A 19474-nucleotide genomic window follows, 5' to 3' on the forward strand; every position below is an offset into this window, starting at 1 on the left:
GTACAATGCATCTTCGTCAATAACATATATATTGATCACCATTATTTTTGCCTCGGAGTGAATGATATATTGACATATTCTATTTTTATCACAGAACAAAAAACGACTTGTTCAAACCAGACTGATGCCCGAGGGACGATGCCAAACCAGCCTGCCTCATCAGGGATTGGTCAAGGGTAAATAAAGCACTGCTTCTATGGGTATTTTTATATAGATTTACATGGCTTATTTAAGCATTGAAGTGTTTTCAGTTGGCAAATTAGGTGAAGATGAATGTCAATTGAACAATTGCAAATTCAATATGAAGCATGCTAGCGCTTAATGTTGAATTTGTCCTTTTCCAGTTCAGGCATTCGAGGATATTAACAAGAGATCCTAGAGGGATCTTGACACCCACCAAAGAATGATCCATGTCTGACAAATGAAAGAGATCTTTTCTCTGCTTTTAAAATCCAAGATGGTGGCCTGTTGGCTATCTTGTTGACACAATCGGTCCCAAAATGCAATATCCACAACTCGGGCCCTAGGGGAACCTACAAATGAAATACATTAAAGAAAGAGCGGGAACATTCTTTAACTATTACTAAAGTCAAAGATGGCGGCCGAATGGCTATTTTGTTGAAACTATCTTTCCCAAAGTATAATATGCACCACTAGAGCCCTAGGGGAAACCTCCATATGAAATTTCAGACAGATCCCTCCAGTATGTTCTGATAAATAGCGGTAACAAACCTCATCTATCAAAATCCAAGATGGCGGCCTGTCGGCCATCTTGTTGTCCGAACGGACAAAATGCAATTTGAATAGCCCACCATCTAACCAGTTAGTCCACTTCCTTTGTGCTGATCGTTATATGCAGGATCAGAAACTGCCATTGTTATAGACTGTGGTATGTCCCAGCCAGGGGACAGAGCCCAAACCTACCTCACAGGGACAGCAGTGCAACAGATGGTAAACAGTTAGGCAATGTCAAGGGAAACGTTAGGAAAAAGAAAGTCAGTTAGGAAAAATAGAAAAGAATAAGATGAGATCCCAAATTTAGTTGCCTTTCAGGTCAATCTATCGATGTCATAAAATTTCACTCGGTGCCTAAACGTTTCATTCAAACGACTTCATCTCAATAACTGTAGCCTGTAGCATACTTGAATGAAGGGTTACCAAGTTTGTTCTAATGAATGACCTTAATCGATATTCAAGGTCACAGGAGTCAAATTGTCCAAATCTTTTAAGGTCAAATTTATCAAATATTTTGGAATTTTACAGCTTCCACTAAAGAGTTCCTTGTATTACCTGAATTGTTAGTCACTATTGTATAACATACTATGACAGTGTTGTTTTGTGAAAATAGTCAGATGACCGTTAAGGTCCATGGGCCTCTTGTTCTGGTACTCCACTGTTTAAACTTGATATATGTCCTTTAGTGACTCTGGCTGTTAAGAGCTAATCAAATGAAACCAAATTTAAAGGCCCATTACCTTTCCGGAGCAAAATATAAAGGTTTCTTAAAAAACATTAATAACATCAGAAAATGCATACGGATGACCTAAAATAAGGTAAAAACACCAAACATACGCAAGATTTCCTGCGTAATATATGAAAACAGTGGAGAGTCAATTCGCTGTTTTGCCGTCTGGCGCAGTGATAGTCAACTACCGCGTGGTATTTAGGACGATGACGGGAAACATAATACGACCTGCGTTATGAAAATAAACATTTTATTTATTTTAATCAAGTATTAACAGTAAGTTAACAATTTTTGCGACTACAAAATTATCGATCTTTTTTTTTACATTCCCTTTTTAAAAATTAAAAGCCGTTACAGAAAGGAAGTGTGCCTTTAAACTCAATATCATCATTTTTATGAAATGATGTACACATTACTTTACAGATAAAACTTTCAAATATGGCACTGTACATATCAAAATAGGTTTATAAATAACTACTCAAGTCCTTTAAATTGTACATGTTTAAAATATAGCATAATCATAAATGTGAATTATTTGTAGATGTCTACATATAATGTGAAATATATGTAGATGGGTATATATAGAAATACACTAAGAACTGTATCTACTGAATTGTATGTTCTATTTTAAAATATATCCCCTCTACACTTACCACAGTGATCAGTCTGGGCCTGTTGAAGGAGACAGTGTACGGATGCCATTATCTGATATGACGCGGGATGCATATGAAATAGACTCACCACGATTTCCACAGAAGGGCAAAGTTCTCATCTTCAACAATATCAACTTCAAAAATGGAATGTCTGATCGCATCGGAAGTGATCAGGATGCTTCAACAATGTACCAGAGATTCTCAGATTTGGGATTTGAACCTCAATTGTTTAACGACTGTACACATGATGACATGATGGAAAAGCTGAAGAATGGTACAGTATAGTAATCCTTTCATAATTACCAGAAATATGATGTCATAGACTTGTCTGCCCTTGTTTGACATATTGTTTATGTATACTGTGGTCCAACTTCCTTTCGCAGCTATTAAAGTTCAATATGAAAACAAGTTCACGACGATTAATATTCTTGTATTTAGAAACTGAATGGAAAATGCTATTTAGATTCAAACATAACTAATGTACTAAATATTAATTTGTAGGATATTTAAACTTTTGTAAATTTATTTGGATAATAAAATCTACAGAGGAAAATTGGTTAAGAGTAATTTTCATGAATTCATCTGAAACATCAGGTCTATATATGCAAGACATAATTTTCGATATAAAGTGCTCTGTATGTTGTATACCAGTAGTTTTTCCTGAATTTGAATTGTTATTCTTTATTTGCATATCACAGAGTTATCTACCCTTGATGTAAGGCAGTCATTTTTATGCAATTTTTTTTTTAAGAGAAAGCTTCATAAACAATCAATACCTACCCACAAGGGAGATAACTCAGTAATATGCAAAGACGGAATACTACAGGTCGCAGCTTTCTTGTTTTCAGCGGCATGTGAAGACCACAGCTTGTTCAGCTGTTTTGCATGTGTCATTTTATCACATGGAGATCAAGATGGGATATGGGCCACAGACGAGTCACCAGTTCTGAAAACAGAAGATCTAATGGCTACGATGAACTCAAGGAATTGTAAAAGTCTTATTGGAAAACCAAAAATCTTTATAATTCAGGTAATATATATATGGCTCATACAAAAAAAATTTAAGTCGTATTAAAAAATTCATGTGAATTTATATAAATGAGATCATTTTCATATTAAAAAAAATAATGTGAATTGTGAAATAAATTTCATTAACAAAATAATAACCATCAGCAAACAGTTGCCTTTTTAATTTATAATACTGCACTAAATGCTTTCCCGTCGGTTTGTTTTATACTTGAAATACTTCACCAGACATATAGACTGACCTTTTCTGCCATCTGTCCTTATAACCATGCCCTTTAAGTCTTTCGTTAAACTCCTTGGATGTTTCTATACCTTTGTTATTTTTATATATACATTACAAAGATTCATTGTGATTGAAAGAAAATACAATGGTTCAATAGAACGCATTGGTCACTTGCTACCTGGTATTTTCGATCTATTAATGCTATCATCTAAGTATAATATCCAAAGGACAATGTCAATATACTGTATAAAAGGTCATAAATATAAAAAAAATACATGTACTAGTTTTTTTTTTCTTCTAAAATTCATACAAGGTCACATATAAGGACAAATTTGGATTCACTTTGAAATACACACATAAACAGGTTTTAATATCAGTCCTCTTAGCTATAAATATTGACAGGAAGTTGTTACAAATAGCTTATTTGGAACCCCGTGACTTTGAAATAAGGTCAAATTGCAATTGATTTCAATTTCGGACGGACATACTTTAAAGCCCCCATTATTTGTATTAAATTTTGCCAGTTCTATTAATGTATAAGATCAATCTGCACTAATGACAAGAGTCGTCAGTTGAAAAGTATTTGGTTTATTATGTTGATTCATGACAGAACAACTTGTTATTTAGTAAAGTTTATTCAATTAATTATTGTTAAATATCAAATAAATCAAGATTTACGCTAAATACAAATGTTAGTTAAATACTAATATTGCATTAATTACTCCATCATATTTGAAAAATATTAACAATGACTTAATATATCAATCTTAATATTCGTATCGTTTAATATTGTTCAAAATTTCTGCGACCAATTTCGTTATTGTGTCCAAAAATAGAATTGTTCTAATTTTTATCATTTTAACTACCATTGTATCCCATGATTTTCCTGTTCATTTTCCGTCAAAAAATATTCAAAAACATCCTAAAACCATGTTATCTTTTTTAAACTTTATTTTAGGTTCATTTCAAATTTTAATTCCCATCAAAGCTATAATATTGACATACATGGAAGAATTGATTACAAAAAATATTTTTCAACCCGTAAAATATTTTATTTTCATTTTAAAATTTTTTTAAAGCGTTTAAAAATTTATTTTAAAAGTTTTTATGTCCCCATAGATAAAATACATATACAACTTGACAGTCAATTTCAATTATGATTGGCTAAATTGCTTTGGTAACGTTGATATCATTATGTTTAATATCAAAATCAACACAAAGTCAAATATATGATCGTAACATCTTTTTCATGATAAGAAATATTTTTTATACTAAGCGTAATTGAATAATTTGAACAGTGATTTAAATTCATGGCTTATTTGCAATTGTCATGTTCTGCTTGACAAACGTATTTTTGGGATGTAATATATTGAAATTTGACCTCGGGACACATGTAAAAGAATCGTGTCCATTAAACCCATCCCTTAAATATCTGATGTAAACATGGCCTAATAAATGTAAACTATGTTTCATTTTACGCAATCAGATAAGCTGGTGGAATCTAGAAGGTTTAGTCACTCACTAACGTGAAGTACAAATATAATTAATCATATGGTGGAATTGAGGGATAAATATTGACAGTCAAACTTTCATGAAGCCAAGCATTGGTTGATATCAATTCATATTTCGATCGTATCATCTATAACATTTAGCCTAAAAATAACATTTAATCAGCGTACATAAAACATTTAATTGATTGGCACAACTGACTGCGTTTACCACATGTTAAACGGCCATAAATTGTTATTTCAAACAAACCGATGAAGATTTCAAAATATTTTTTCATTGGCCATTTGACTAGGTCACATCTACAAATCAAAAATTTACAAAGGCCTGCAATGATCACTCCCTCAAATAAAGTTTTATAACATCTTTACAATCAAAAACATCATATGTAAAAAAAAATTTACTGATTAAGCTATCAACCCATGTTATGTATTAGTTACTCATTCAATAAAATCATATTGTACTTCTTTATGAAGCTAAATCGAACATTAACAATAAGCTATGACTATACGTGCACATTACTATCATATAAATGTTTACTTTGTAATCGCAATTTACTGCATCATAAGTTATATTAAAATCAACTTCATATCGATAGCTGAAATATAAAAATCAACCTGATATAACAGTTACCGTAATGTTAAGCTACGTGATGTAAACTTTGACTATAACTGTTACAAACATAACTGTAGTCTAGCACTACGCTTGTACTTACACTGGCCGTTCACTGTTATAAGTCAGAAGTCAAATATTTATATAATACCGTATTTCCCGTTGAATAAGGGTTGCGACTTTCCCCCTTAAATTCGGGATCGCTACCTATACACCAGTGAGACTTATCTGTGACGAAAACCAAAATCTGACGATGTTTTTTGAATTATTTTCTGATGATCCACACGTGAAAATCGTAAGTTTTACTCGGCGCTTTAGTAAAGTTATACATCATAAAAAAATCGCCGTAAAAGTTGTTTAAAAGATATAATATGTAATGAAAATATAATAAAGATGACAATAATTACGTACCAAATGCATGTTCAATCGTACAATTGTTTAATTCACGGAAAATCGGCCAACTGAAGCGTGGTTGTTTACTATCACAACACAATGGCGGACTGAACTCACTATCGATTTTCTGTGGGTTTGTTATCGAGATAATAATATTTAAACATCAAAAATGATCAAATATCAAATTAAAGGTTTAATATATTATTTAAATATTATGTTTGGACAAGAAATGTTCGCAGAAACCAAGAAAATGGTCTTCTGAATGACTGCTAACTTGCACACGTCTTACACAGTTATATGTCAACAGGTGTATTTCCCGGAATCCTGTCGTTGTGATATCAATGAAATAATCAGCAATCAAGTTATACATGTAAATAACATGTAATATAGAACATAATATCAATTTTATAAGCATCCCACTGTCGTAAAAAACATCTTTTAATCGATCTCTGCAGTCAAACCCCACGAGGTCATATCCGGAAGTTTACAAAAATAAAAGCTTGGGTATTGCATTATGGATCAGCTTACACTCTAAACAAAGTCGATAATACAGTAACTCTTTACACAAAGACATATTTTATACACATGATATATCAAAATAAAGATATAATACACTTCTATGCGAACTGAAGACAGTATCTTAAACCGGCGTATTGAAATGTTAGCGAGAGTAAGCATGAATTCGAACTTGCAAATGTATGACACATGTGTCTTTCCCAGAATTCTGTCCCCGTGATTTTAATGAAATACTCCAATCAACTTTATAAACGGAAATAACGTGTAATATTAAATATAATATCGACAATATAGACATCACACAGTCGTATAAAAATCATTTAATCGACCTCTGCAGTGACAAACACCACGAGGTCATATCCCGAAGTTTGCAAAAATAAGGCTACGGTAATGCATAATGCGATAGGCCTACGCCTTCACTCTAAACGAAGTCAAATTTAGGTTACGATGCTAATCTTGATAATACATTAAACTATTACACAACCATATGTTTGATACACAAACTATATCAAAATAGTGATACAATACAATCCTATTCATAATGAAGACTGTATTTTAACCGGCTTACTGACATACGAACGAGAGTAAGCGTGGATTCGTACGGCCGCCATGTTTGTTTACACACAAGTAGGCTTACGTAATGGCAGAGTAAACAACAAACAGCAACATGATCAAATCCATTTTTACTCAAGATATTCACATCATTGTGAGTGTTATTTGTTATTTATTTCTATTAAATTTACAGACAGTTTTAGTTAGTCTAATCAATCGATAATCATTACCGTATACGTACTTCATCAGAGATCGATCATACAAATGTATGTACTCAAACGTGGGTAACATGAATATTGGGGGAAAATAAATTGATGATCCTGTTGATACATAAAACTAGATAAACCAAATCAAAAAAGTATGTGTAGCAAATGTGAAGCATGCGAGAACAGGCAATCCCTGACAGTTCTTGACCTCTGTGCAATACACAACGTTACAATACACAGTGTAAAAGTTATCTCCCGTAGTTACGGAGATTGCCGATAGGATTACCAAGGTATAGTGTTCCGGTTATATTGAGAAACCTGAGTGATTTTATAATGGAAGGTGTATACACACCTCCATAAAAAATGAAACCAGTCGACACATCTGCTGGTCACCAGAAATAATATCAAAATTTCATGGTGATCCGACTGATAGTTTTCAAGAAAATGATGGACAAAGTCGCAGCGGAAAAAGAAGAACCAAAAGAAGAAGAAATGAAGCAAACACAATAAGTTCCCCACTCCGTTGAGGGAACTTATAAATATATATATTTCAAATATGCATTTTTGTCAAAACTGTTTAGATTTCATCAAAAATATGTAAGAAAAATTCATAAGGAAACATTATGTTTAGTTTGTAGAACATTCATTTATGCCTTCAAAACATTACAGGACTTGTAAATAAGATAAAGAAATAGTTGCATTGGCATTGGTTGATAAAATGTACACAGTGTCTTCAATCCAATATTTTGAATAAGAACTCATTCCTCAAGTGCCCCCTCCATCTTTTTTAGACTTTAAGTTTATTAACCCTAATCAAAATGCAGACTAAACTTATAAAGATTGATCACTGTATAGTCTATTTTTCTTATTTCTTTTGCTATTCTATAGCTACAGCTGATCAGCAGCTTACTTTGAGCAATGAATTTGGAGAGATCCAAAATCATTATCTCAATTTTCTCACTTTTTAGTTTTAATCACCCTGGGTAATTATTGGGTCAAATCTTAATATCAAAATCCCAAAGCAAGAAAAGAAAGGTGATTATCACTGTTACATGTATTTACAGTTCCGGAATTCGAATGATATTGAGATTCACTGGAATATTGACAACTTTAATTCTTGATGGAAATAAAGTTTTATACAATCATAAACATATCGTACACTACATACAGGTAATTTATTGTAAAAGGACCGGGAACGGTGTGATTTATACATAGTGTGAATTACGGTCTCTGTCACTCAGCTGACCAAGCATGCTTCTTTGGCTCAGTCGGTAGAGCCGTAGTTTTTCACACCGGCAGATCTGGGTTCGATTCCTGGATGTGGCACTCAACAGAATACAATACAATACAATAATGTATATTTCCATTCTTATACTTTTATGTTAAATCAAATGGACAATATCAGGCTATGAATGTAAACAATGTATACAATCGTCAAATATTTTAAAAATTGGTTTTAACGGTATGCGGCCTTTGAAATCCAATAGTGTGACAAAAAAGTATGTATTGAAAAATATCACCGCATAGCTTTCATTTCTTCGCTTGTTTCAAACCCTTTTCTACTGAACCTACAAATGTTTGTTCAAAAGCTGAAGAAGGCTTCAAGGACTGTGTATGAAATGTATGCCTTGAAGTCTTCAAGTGTTGTGCTTTGTACTACTACTACCGGTGAGAGGTTCCGTTGTGTGATTGTATGTGGAAAAAAGGAGTATTTGTATGTGTCATTGAATTGGTAGCAGATATGTAATGGTATGTGTGTGGGTGTACATGACTAATTCTACAGTCTGTTTTTATAAGGAATGGTGTGTTGACTATGACTTGTTTGTGTATGATTTTCAAGAAAAGTGTTTGTCTTGCCTGTAGTCTGCATGTTTGTAGTGAATAGTGATGGTAGTTTGAGTTTGTGTATCATGTCTGTAACTGAGCTTGTGCTGTGGTATCTTAATATTTTGGATGTATCATGCTGCTCTGCGCTGTATCTTTTTCCCGATTTGTGTGATCTGGTTGGCATGGTAGGGGTTCCATACGGAAGAGCAGTATTCCAGTTTGGGTTGTGTAAGTGCCTTGTAGTTGTACACATGTATGCGACTGTTCTTTGATGTGTGGTGAGTTTACTTTTAAATTGCATTTGAGGAAGCCTAGTGATTTATGTGTTTGTCCCAGCAAAGGCCGTGTTGTAGAGTTATGCCTAAGTATTTGCTGGACTGTACACGTTGTATGGTTTAGCAGAGTGTAGTTTTGGTGTATTTTATTACGTCTAATTACTAATCACAAAACTTTTATTTATGCAATCTAATCACCACTTGACTAGAAAAATTTCTAATCATTCTATATAAGCAGTTGAGCAACGAAGCAAATACAATTAAGATAAATAACTAAGGAGCAATAGAAACATATAGAGTTAGGCCTATGTAAAGCGCACTGTGGAAGTTTTGTCAATAAAAAGCGATAAAGAAAATCTCGTATAAAAGAAAGCGCTTTCAAAGTTCATTTCCCACAATACATTCCAAGATAACAAATGAGAAACATGAGCAAGTCACGCTAACTGAAGCGAAGAAGCAGTGCACACTTCCTGCAGACGATCGAATGCCTATACGCTCTGGGCCTAGCTAGGCCTACTCCTCTGCAACTGCCCAAGGACAGGCCTAGCAAATTTTGCAGACGGGTACCGACGATAATCGTATGCATACTTAAAAATGCATGCCGAATGCACAATCGTTCCAAGTACATTGTAAAGACTATTGTTTGATGTATATGTAGACGAAGATTTACTTACAAATCATCCTGCAATGGGTTGTAATCTTCAACTGGCGAGACGGACACAAGGCCCTCCCTGTGTGGGTCCGCCATAGCTGTTTCCAAGTCTCGCGACATCACGTTCAAGAAACGTGATTACAATTTAGGGGATTTCTTGCAGTCAGGCAGCCAGAAATTCGACAAGCATTCGACCAAAATGCATATTTTAGCATCAATAAAACAAATATGTATTTTCTTTAAATATCTATGTTGGCCTTGTGTAACAAATGAAACTTTAACCATTCACGAATCAATCTATTTAATATCCGCATCCTCAAACTTCTGGGACGACTATCTTAAAAGCAAGTATAGTTAGCTTTGCGTACAAGATTAATATATAATATTTTCTAATCTATGAGTGATGAATCTAGTGATAACAGTGTTTAAATGTCATCTTATTCTTAAAGACGCCGATGAATTATTTCACGTCACAAAAAACACCATCTGTAAATTATTTACACAGCATTGTCTCTGGTCATTTTCATAGTTTTACCCTTGATATGACACCAGACTGACACACTCGAGAATTTCGTTAAAATATATTTTTTGTATCGGCCTACTGTACTCAGAAACATACTATGTATATATATGTGTTTCTGCTGTGTTCTATTAAAATCACTCGATAATAATAATAATCTTTAATGAAATAACATCGAAACTTATACTGATTTTAAAAATGAGCAAGCATTTATAAATGAGATATACATTGTACGTCCTTGGTATGAGCAGAGATTTAAATCTCTGGTATGAGGAAGTCACATAATGTACCTGAACACTATTCAACGTTTACCATTCAATTTATAATTAAAGTATTTTATTACGTTAAAGATGCTCCACCGCCGACAGAGCATAAATGATATTCATCATTTGAACATATATGCCTAATTAACACAAAAAATAAAACGAAACAATCTATTTTGCCTTTGGTGCATGCGCAATCATTACTTCATTCCATATAGGATATAGTGCTACGAAATTTTTTCGGGATGCAATTAATTATTTTTCATATTTTTAGCATGAAGTAAAATTAGTAGCTCAATGTTGTAAGGAAGTAACTTTTGTAACTGAAGTTTGATTGATTAGTTTAACGTCCTATTAACAGCCAGGGTCATTTAAGGACGTGCCGGGTTTGTTGGTGGAGGAAAGCAGGAGTACCCGGAGAAAAACCAGCGGTCAGTACCTGGCAACTGCCCCACATGGGATTCGAACTCGCGACCCCTAGGTGTGGTAATATGTCGGTACATCTTAACCACTCGGCCACCGCGGCCCCTTGTAACTGAAGAAAAATAGACTAAATTGTCTGCTCCCGTTTTTATAGTGAAAAAATACCATTTGTCAGCGGTGGAGCATCTTTTGCATTTCTGTCCAACTGATGAGTACATGGAAGAAGACTCAAGTTAGTAAAGAACCCAACTTGTGTTTTACATCAATTACCACCATACTAATAGTGTAAAATAAAAGAAAACTTGCGAGTTATTGTCAATCAAAGATTTTTTTATAGAAAAAAAAGTTGGCCTTTTATGAGCATATGTACATGTATACATACGTCCGTGACCGTCCTTAACATGTAATTTTATTTGTTCTTTTGTCTTGACAAAGGGTCAGATCGCCTCGAAAATTCTACAATCTTTTGTCCACACTGTTAGAATTACTTCTTTGGCCTATATTTACTACTTTAGACATATGTCTATAAGAATCCAGTGTTATATGCAAAATAACTGTTGATATTACTTCATTGACCCATACGTACACGTATGTAATACTTTTTTGTCCAAACGCAGTACTGTCAATTTATTTAGCTAAACTAGACTGCTTCAATTAGAAGGCGGTCTATTTAGTATAAACCCGTTTTAAAAAGGAAACTGCAATTTTTCAGCCAATAATATCTAAGTTGGGCCGTTTTCGTTTATTCGGAACAACCGGTTCGACCGTTGGTTAAAGTAATTATTTCAAGTATAAATCCTGACGGCCCTGCAGTTTTTGATACAGGCCTGTGAGGGCTTTGCCAAGGCTCGTCTGAAAACAATGTAAAATCAACAGGTCCGTCTTTAATTAATAAACGAACAACTAGGTCCAACCAGCTAAACCGTATAATCGAAAACGGCCCTCAGTACGTGTATGCATTGCGGGGAAATCCCTCGATATACATACAGGCTAAATTTAAACTACAGTGTCGGAGGAACTTGTTGCGTCATAGAAACAGGAAGATTTCCCACATCTACTGGATAATCTGTTCTGACTATTTTGATATCAAAGTATTTCCTATTTTGTAGTATAAATGTGGAGCACAATATCAGCATATGTACGTATGCATGTTCACATATAGTAAGATTGGATTTACTGACAGCATAGCAAGAACTATTTCGAAAAGGTGAGTAAAAATTAACAATCTTATTGACAACTGGTGTATACGTAGCTATACCTGGTAACTTATACATTAGCAAGACCACAGTATTGTAGCACAGGGACCTGGCACGAAAATTTTTAACCAACAGTATACATACATATATTATAATATCATATATATGTATAGTTTTTGTTAAAAAAATTCGTGCCAGGTCCCTGTGTATTGTAGCATAATAAAGTCGACTTCGGGATATTTTGGAGCATTAACTATCTTATAAAAAAAAAAAAAAAAAAAAAAAACGGAGACAGAAATGGGTACAGTGCATACAATCCATTTTGTCACCATAATGACCACCCATAATCACAATTTAAAAAATATTTGTAGAGATCAGACGAGATTGTCCCTGTCAAGTAACAATGCATCCCCGATACATCAGGGGTTACATTCACTATCGTTATAAACTGAAGGCAGTTCAAGAGAAAAAAACTGACCAATCACCTGCCCGACAGAGATTTCCTTTGAAGATTGCAGGGAGACAGACGCCTTCAAAGCAACACAGTCAACCACAGTGTATCAGTATTTTATTCGTTTGCACATCAAGGACCAAACTACCTGCTCATTTGTTGTAAACCACAGAGCCTCCAGTTGTGCTATGACCTCGAGGGGTGGATATGACGACAGTGATAGCAACCCCTGGGATTTCGAGTATGGGTAGTAAATGTACAGGTAGTATTATGCTGGATGGGGTATGTTTCAATGGTATCGAAACACAAGCTGTGCGTTATCGTCTACTTGATTATATAATGGACTTGGTATTCCTATCTTTGCAACTCGGGATTTATTTCTTGTACGTAGGGTACTATTGTGGGTTTTCAAGCCATTTATTTTTCGTTGATTTAAAGGACCCGCGTTGCGGAGTGGTAAGATGTCTCGACATACAGTATATATATATGACGGAAAATGGAAACCACATGCTACAGAATAGACTGGCCACCAGACCCTAAGTTGCTGATAAGACTTTCTCAGCAGAGTTCTTTACTAGATTATCTCCCTCTAGTTTAAAACTTAGGGTTAGGGTTAGGGTTAACTCTAGAATCAGGCATGTAGTAGAGACAGAAATAATCAAGCCATTTTTTAGTGATTTGTTTAATATTCTAGAGACTGGTAGCCAGTCTAGCTACAGAACAGTCATATCTTTTAAGTAGGTCTACATGGCGATTGCTTCCTCTCACTACGTCATCGAAACACGGAAACAGGAAGATTCGATCTCTACAAATTACTTTCAAGAGGAAGATCCTCGACCTCGCATGCGCGCATCCTGACGAAATTTCCGGCATATTCGAGATCATTATATAGGGCTATACGTAATTTCTATAAATAGCCTCTGTGTGAAAACCAGAGTAAGGATTTTGACTGTTTGAGTGTGTACAAGAACGTGTACCGGGAGTGTACGGTGTGTGTAGTGTCCTGTACGTGTACAAGTGTATCATGTGTGGTTCTAACGGACTTTGTGTTTCTTGTAATAAGGTATGTAGATATAGTGAAACCAGAAACATATATACATATGTATATGTATATATGTTTCTGGTGAAACTAAATCCTAAACGAGGTCAGTAAAATCAGAAATTTTGAACAGTACTAAAACACAGAAATTCAAGCACCTGTCAGCTGCCGTGGTAATGAGTTACCTAGTTCACACAGTCACATTTTTTCGTAGAACCGGTACTAACTTTAATTTTCTAATTGTTTTTAATTCGATGAAGTTAAATTTCCGCTATATTGCAGGTTGTCTCCCTTAGTCTATATAACTTCGCCCACTTTGACTTCATCATAGTTCATGACACAATCATACAATAAGGGAGTGGTGGTTTTAACATACTGAGATCACCCCACATATCTTTCTTTTTCATAAACTGTAAGTATATGTTGAGTGTTGTGAATCGTTGGAAATAGTTTCTATTTTGGTTTGAATGGGAAATGAAGGTTTTGTTTTGACGATTGATTAGTGTACCTGAATCCGTTTGCATGGTGATCATCAGGACAAGTTCAGGCGAATATTCGTTGAGTTAGGGGTAGCATATTTATGGTTAAGTGTTTTAGAAACTTAATTATGGGTCTTTCACCATTTCTTATTTTCATTTCAATTGTGAATTTTATCATAAATCCATTTTTAAATGTCATCGAGACGTTAGAGGGGATTCCCCATACTCGTCCAGTCGCGATGTATCATGGGATATAAAGGGGAATTCCCTGCAAATTTCACTTAGTTAAAAATAGATGAAGAGATTCCCAGAAATTCCTTAGTTTCTTTCATTAATTAACTATCTTCTTTCTTTTTGAGCGAATGGCCACTAAATGCATTAGCCATTAGTGACGAGGTATCCTAATTAATTTTATTTATCTTGAAAAAAATATGAAATGTTTAATGTGTAGTGATTTTAGACACTAATTAAAATTTTCTGTTTTCATTATTTGGAATTTCAATAGACTACATTGTATATGTAAATTACATGGATCTGCACACTATAATATATTATATACATGTACATGTAAGGTCTACTGATCATGCCATTAACTTATCATTGTGAGTGTGGTTTCCAAAATTTAGATTATGATATTATCAAAAAAAAACATTTAGCATATTTTGGAGTCTTTAATGGTTTCCATATAAATGTAACTTTCATAAGATGTTTGTTATAATATTGATACTTCAGATGTTTAGATGCACTGTATCTAAATCTCTGGTTTCTTACACTCATCATGACAATAAGAAAAAAAGGAAATTATACTCATTATGTAGAATCCAGGATCTGAACTCGTTTCAAGTCAATATATGTTTCTGTTTCAACAATTTATTAAATACATTTTGGTCAAAATTTGTAGTATAGGTAAGGCTATATTCAATCAAACAAACTACAGGGTCAGCAAAGATTATTTATAAACTGTTAAACAACAGGACTTACCAAGCTGTAACAAGCTTGAAGAATTAACGACTAGACGATCAAGTTTTCAAGTTTTTTTCAAGTTTTTATTCAGTAGACGATCACCGGTAGAGTAACAGTGTTGTGCTAAGCCTACCAAGTCATGACACTAATTAATAAACAACTGTGATTTACCTGGATAAGATCAATTTCTTCCTGTACAACTTATATGATATTATGGATGAACACATGGCTTCAATTTTTGAATGGGCGATTTTTCTGTCGCCAAAGAAATCGCCAAAGTCATAATTTTATTGCCAATGAAATATTTTATTCGCAAAATGCGACATTGGCGACCGCTGGCGAGAACCCTGTGTTTGCTTATATAATTAATTAAACTTGCATAAAATAAAAAGGCTGCATCCTTTCAGTATGAGTCATTCTTGCTGATTTTGTAATTTTGTTTGTTTTTTCAGAATTATATATTTGTTTGGACAAATCCATTTGAATAATGTATACTTGTGGTACATATAATAACCCAAACCATACATGTATAAACTTAACATTATTGTTTCATCAGGTTTCATCAGGCATGCTTGAAGCTCCAGGAAGGGATATTGCACCACCACCTCCAATAGAACGGTACAGACACCTCCGTGACGAAGACACAAGGACGAGATCTTATAAAGGCTGGCCAAAGTCGGAGAAATTGAAAAAAGAATTAATTTATGATGGGTTTTTTTACCTAGGAGAAAAAGACCGAGTTCAGTGTGCTTATTGTGGTGGTGTGCTTCACAGCTTTGATGAAAATGACAACGTACATATCATACATTACAAACACTTCCCAACCTGTCAAACATTTGATGACACCGACAATAAAACAGAGGCTGCTTTATTTGGACATGTTAGGACATGTATGAGTGAGACACAGACTGATGGTCCAGCGGCATCAGTTGATGGAGAAATTGATTCAGAGTTACTGAAAAAGATACAAAACTTGGACTTGTCTCAAAATGAGAAATGTCCAAGACATAAATACTACGCTTTGTACAAAGACAGACTCCGGACGTTTGATAACCCCAATTGGCCAGCAAATCATCCGATGAAAATAGAAGAATTAGCAAAAGCTGGACTTTTTTATGCAGGTAGTGTTAATATTCAATTATAAATTATTCATGCAACCAAATTGTTTTAAAGAGTAATATGTGTCTTTAACAGTACCTTATATATATATGGTGACTGCCATGGCATTATATACCGGTACATAATCAAACGTGAAAGTAAAAACTACGCCATGATTTTAAAGTTAACTAAAATAATAACAACAACATTCTTTCGAGAGCATTTTGCCATGTTATGATGGCTTATCAATAATGATCAGAATTTCGTTGTTATTGTTTTTTTCTTATATTTCTGCACTCCATTTGGACTAAAATATTATTTTACTATAGCTCTATATTCCCCTTTAGAAATCCTCTGATACTTTAAAAGTGATATATATATTCCATTAATTAATTCTTATCCTGTTAATTGTTTTCTTATTCTTATTATGTTTTTTGTAATTCTTTATTCTGTTGTTTGTAATTCTCTATTCTGTTCCTTGTAATTCTTTAGTCTTTTTTTTTGTAATTCCTATTACGTTCTTTGTAATTCATATTCCGTTGTTAGTAATTCTTATTCCGTTGTTTGTAATTATTATTTCATCGTTTGTAATTGTTATTCTGTTGTTTGTAATTCTTTATTCCGTTGTTTGTTATAGGGGTAGGAGATCTGTGTGAGTGTTTCTGCTGTGGTGGGCAGCTTGAAGAGTTTGAGGAAGGAGATATTCCCGTACAGGAGCATGACAATTACTTCGGCGACATCTGTGTGCTTGCAGCAAATAGAAAAAGATAATTTTCACAACTGTTTTCTTTTTTACTTTTTTTTTTTTAATTTATTTTAAAACAAACTGAAAGATCACCAAGATAAAGAAGGAACATGGATACAATATACCAAAAGCAGAATACCTTGTTGTTAACTTTACATTCTTTGACTTAGTGTATATATAGATTGACAACCTTAAAGCAAAAATTAAAAGTATTTTGAGATATTTTAAATGTAAACAAAAGACTTGATACTTGCCACTTCAAATTACTACTTCTATCAAGTGAAAAATACACTGAAGTTATGTTACTATTTATGCAGGGAAGAGTAGTCAAATTGCAGTTTTACAATTACAATAATGTTGATATTAAAATCATATCCAATAGAAGTAGATTTGGTGTAGTATGTTAATTTCTGTATCATATACACAGTCAGATATGGATGGTATATACTCACTATGGTCATTTCATTGCCATTAAGTTTTACATATAGTTTATTAAAATTCCTGGTGTTTAGCTGGGTATATTTTTTTTCATGTATGTGTCCATGCACCAAGGCATTCATTGATATCATCTGTATGATACATTTTTAAGGGAAGCAAGCAAGTTCTTTTTATAAATAAAAGAGACCTACGTGTATACCTGGCAACTTAAAAGCTTTTGTTTAAGTTTATTATTTTTTAATGTTGATAAAAATCATCCTCAATATTCCAGGGGTTAATTACATTCTAGATATTCCAGAGGTTACAATTACTGACGTTATATGCACGTCAGTTAATTCTGCATTTGCATATTACAGAGTTATCTGCACTTGCAGGTAGGTATCATAACGTCATAACTTTTGGAGAAATGACGTGAATTGCGCTCACAAAATAATGACGTCACAATGGATACCTAACAGCAAGGGAGCTAACTCTAATATGCAAAGACGGAAGAAGCTTAGTGGTTAGATATTTTGATTCAATATATATTACGAAATCCATAAAGAAATTAAGACATAAAGAGGGATGACTTTGATTTTATTAAAGTAACAGTGACCTTTTTCCCCAAAAATATAATTAACAGTGACATTAACCATGCAACTCCTATAGCTAGAAGCGTTCCGAAGAACAAATGAACATGGCGGTGACGGTTAAAGTAAGTGAGCAACACGATGTTTAAATGGAGTTTCTACAAAGTACGGGTCATGACACCTCCAAAGGAGATTGTGGATGAACTCAGTTATGGGTACTATTTACCACCACAAGCGTAGATTTTGTGATTTTGGCTTGGCTTTTGAGGTGCCCATTAGAGCCGAGACGACATTTCGACCGGACAGGGAAATGTCTACCTAGCATATTTTTCGTAAATTTCCCGATTCATCAAGCCATAACTTCGTCAATACTTGGCCAATTTTGTTCATCAAGCACCCAATGGAAAGATAAATTATTTCTCTTTAAGGTAAGATATCCGTCAATGTTGTAAAGAATCTATTTATTAAAATAATCACGGTTTAAAAAAAAAATAGGTCCGTTTTTCTCGAACGCCGAGTTCATACCCTTGATACTATAATATATACTATTGGTTAAAAAATTTCGTGCCAGGCCCCGGTGGCTACACGTGTATGACACAGGGACCGTGGTGTATTGTTGTGTATATGGTAATATGGGTGTAACTAGATTACACTGTATGTTCTATGGGAGATAATCATAACCCTTACTGTATATGGGTTATTCCCCTTTGCTGAATCGACTTGGAACAAGAAAGACGTGTTATCGTTTATTTGAAGAAAATGTAGCGAGTTTCCCCAATACAGTATTCACCAACCTCTCAATCACCCAACATGGTGGAGAATCCTAATTCGGAGTGACTACAAACAACAGTATGTAACCTTATATACACATATATAAAACATATATACATAGAGATTGGAAACTCCTTCTTGGTCTATGTTGACAGGCAGAGGGACCCTCCAGTTTATATGCATTTTCCCTTGGCTAACTACTTTTAAGTGTATTCTTTTAAACATGATATTTTTGCATCAACACAAAGTTTAAACATTATATCATGGTTTGATGTGATCAGTTTTCCCAATGATTTTTGAAAGTATGAAAATGAGCAATTTTACCGTTTTTTTCGTAAATCAGGTATTCAAAACCGGAAGTGCATTTTGTTTTATTAATCCTATGTAAGTTAAAATATTATTTTTACTTTCCAAAATCGTACTCAAACCATCTGAAAATTACTTAACTCTTATAACACATCAAAGTCATTCTTCTGTATTTAACTATTTAAGAGTTTATCTAAAAGCCCCTAGGGACATACAGAGGTACATCTGCCTATCGTAAAAATGGCGAAGTTGCCAATCCCTATATATGTTTCTGATTCTACTCTGATGTGTGGATTTTTCCTCGTCG

General features: G+C 33.9%; 2 protein-coding genes across 4 annotated transcripts in view; both read left to right on the forward strand.

The window, feature by feature from the left end:
• LOC138324824 (caspase-3-like) overlaps positions 1–19474 on the forward strand; it is a 34028-nt gene that overhangs the window by 1718 nt on the left and 12836 nt on the right. Inside the window, exons 2-4 of the mRNA XM_069270003.1 lie at positions 95–176; positions 2124–2392; positions 2967–3148. Of these exons, the coding sequence (XP_069126104.1) occupies positions 95–176; positions 2124–2392; positions 2967–3148 (533 nt within the window). The remainder of the gene's footprint in view (positions 1–94; positions 177–2123; positions 2393–2966; positions 3149–19474) is intronic.
• Positions 12183–17734, forward strand: LOC138324827 (baculoviral IAP repeat-containing protein 7-B-like). Of its 3 annotated transcripts, none has more exons than XM_069270008.1 (3): positions 12183–12319; positions 15797–16361; positions 16976–17734. In XM_069270008.1, exons 2-3 carry the CDS (start codon positions 15809–15811, stop codon positions 17107–17109), a joined length of 687 nt encoding a protein of 228 aa, XP_069126109.1. In that variant the 5' UTR covers positions 12183–12319; positions 15797–15808; the 3' UTR covers positions 17110–17734. The 3 variants fall into 3 exon arrangements, with proteins under 3 accessions (XP_069126109.1, XP_069126107.1, XP_069126108.1); XM_069270006.1 differs by lacking the exon at positions 12183–12319 and adding an exon at positions 13665–13822; XM_069270007.1 differs by lacking the exon at positions 12183–12319 and adding an exon at positions 14063–14210.

Source organism: Argopecten irradians, chromosome 6, assembly GCF_041381155.1.
Source record: "Argopecten irradians isolate NY chromosome 6, Ai_NY, whole genome shotgun sequence".
Lineage (NCBI taxonomy): Eukaryota > Metazoa > Mollusca > Bivalvia > Pectinida > Pectinidae > Argopecten > Argopecten irradians.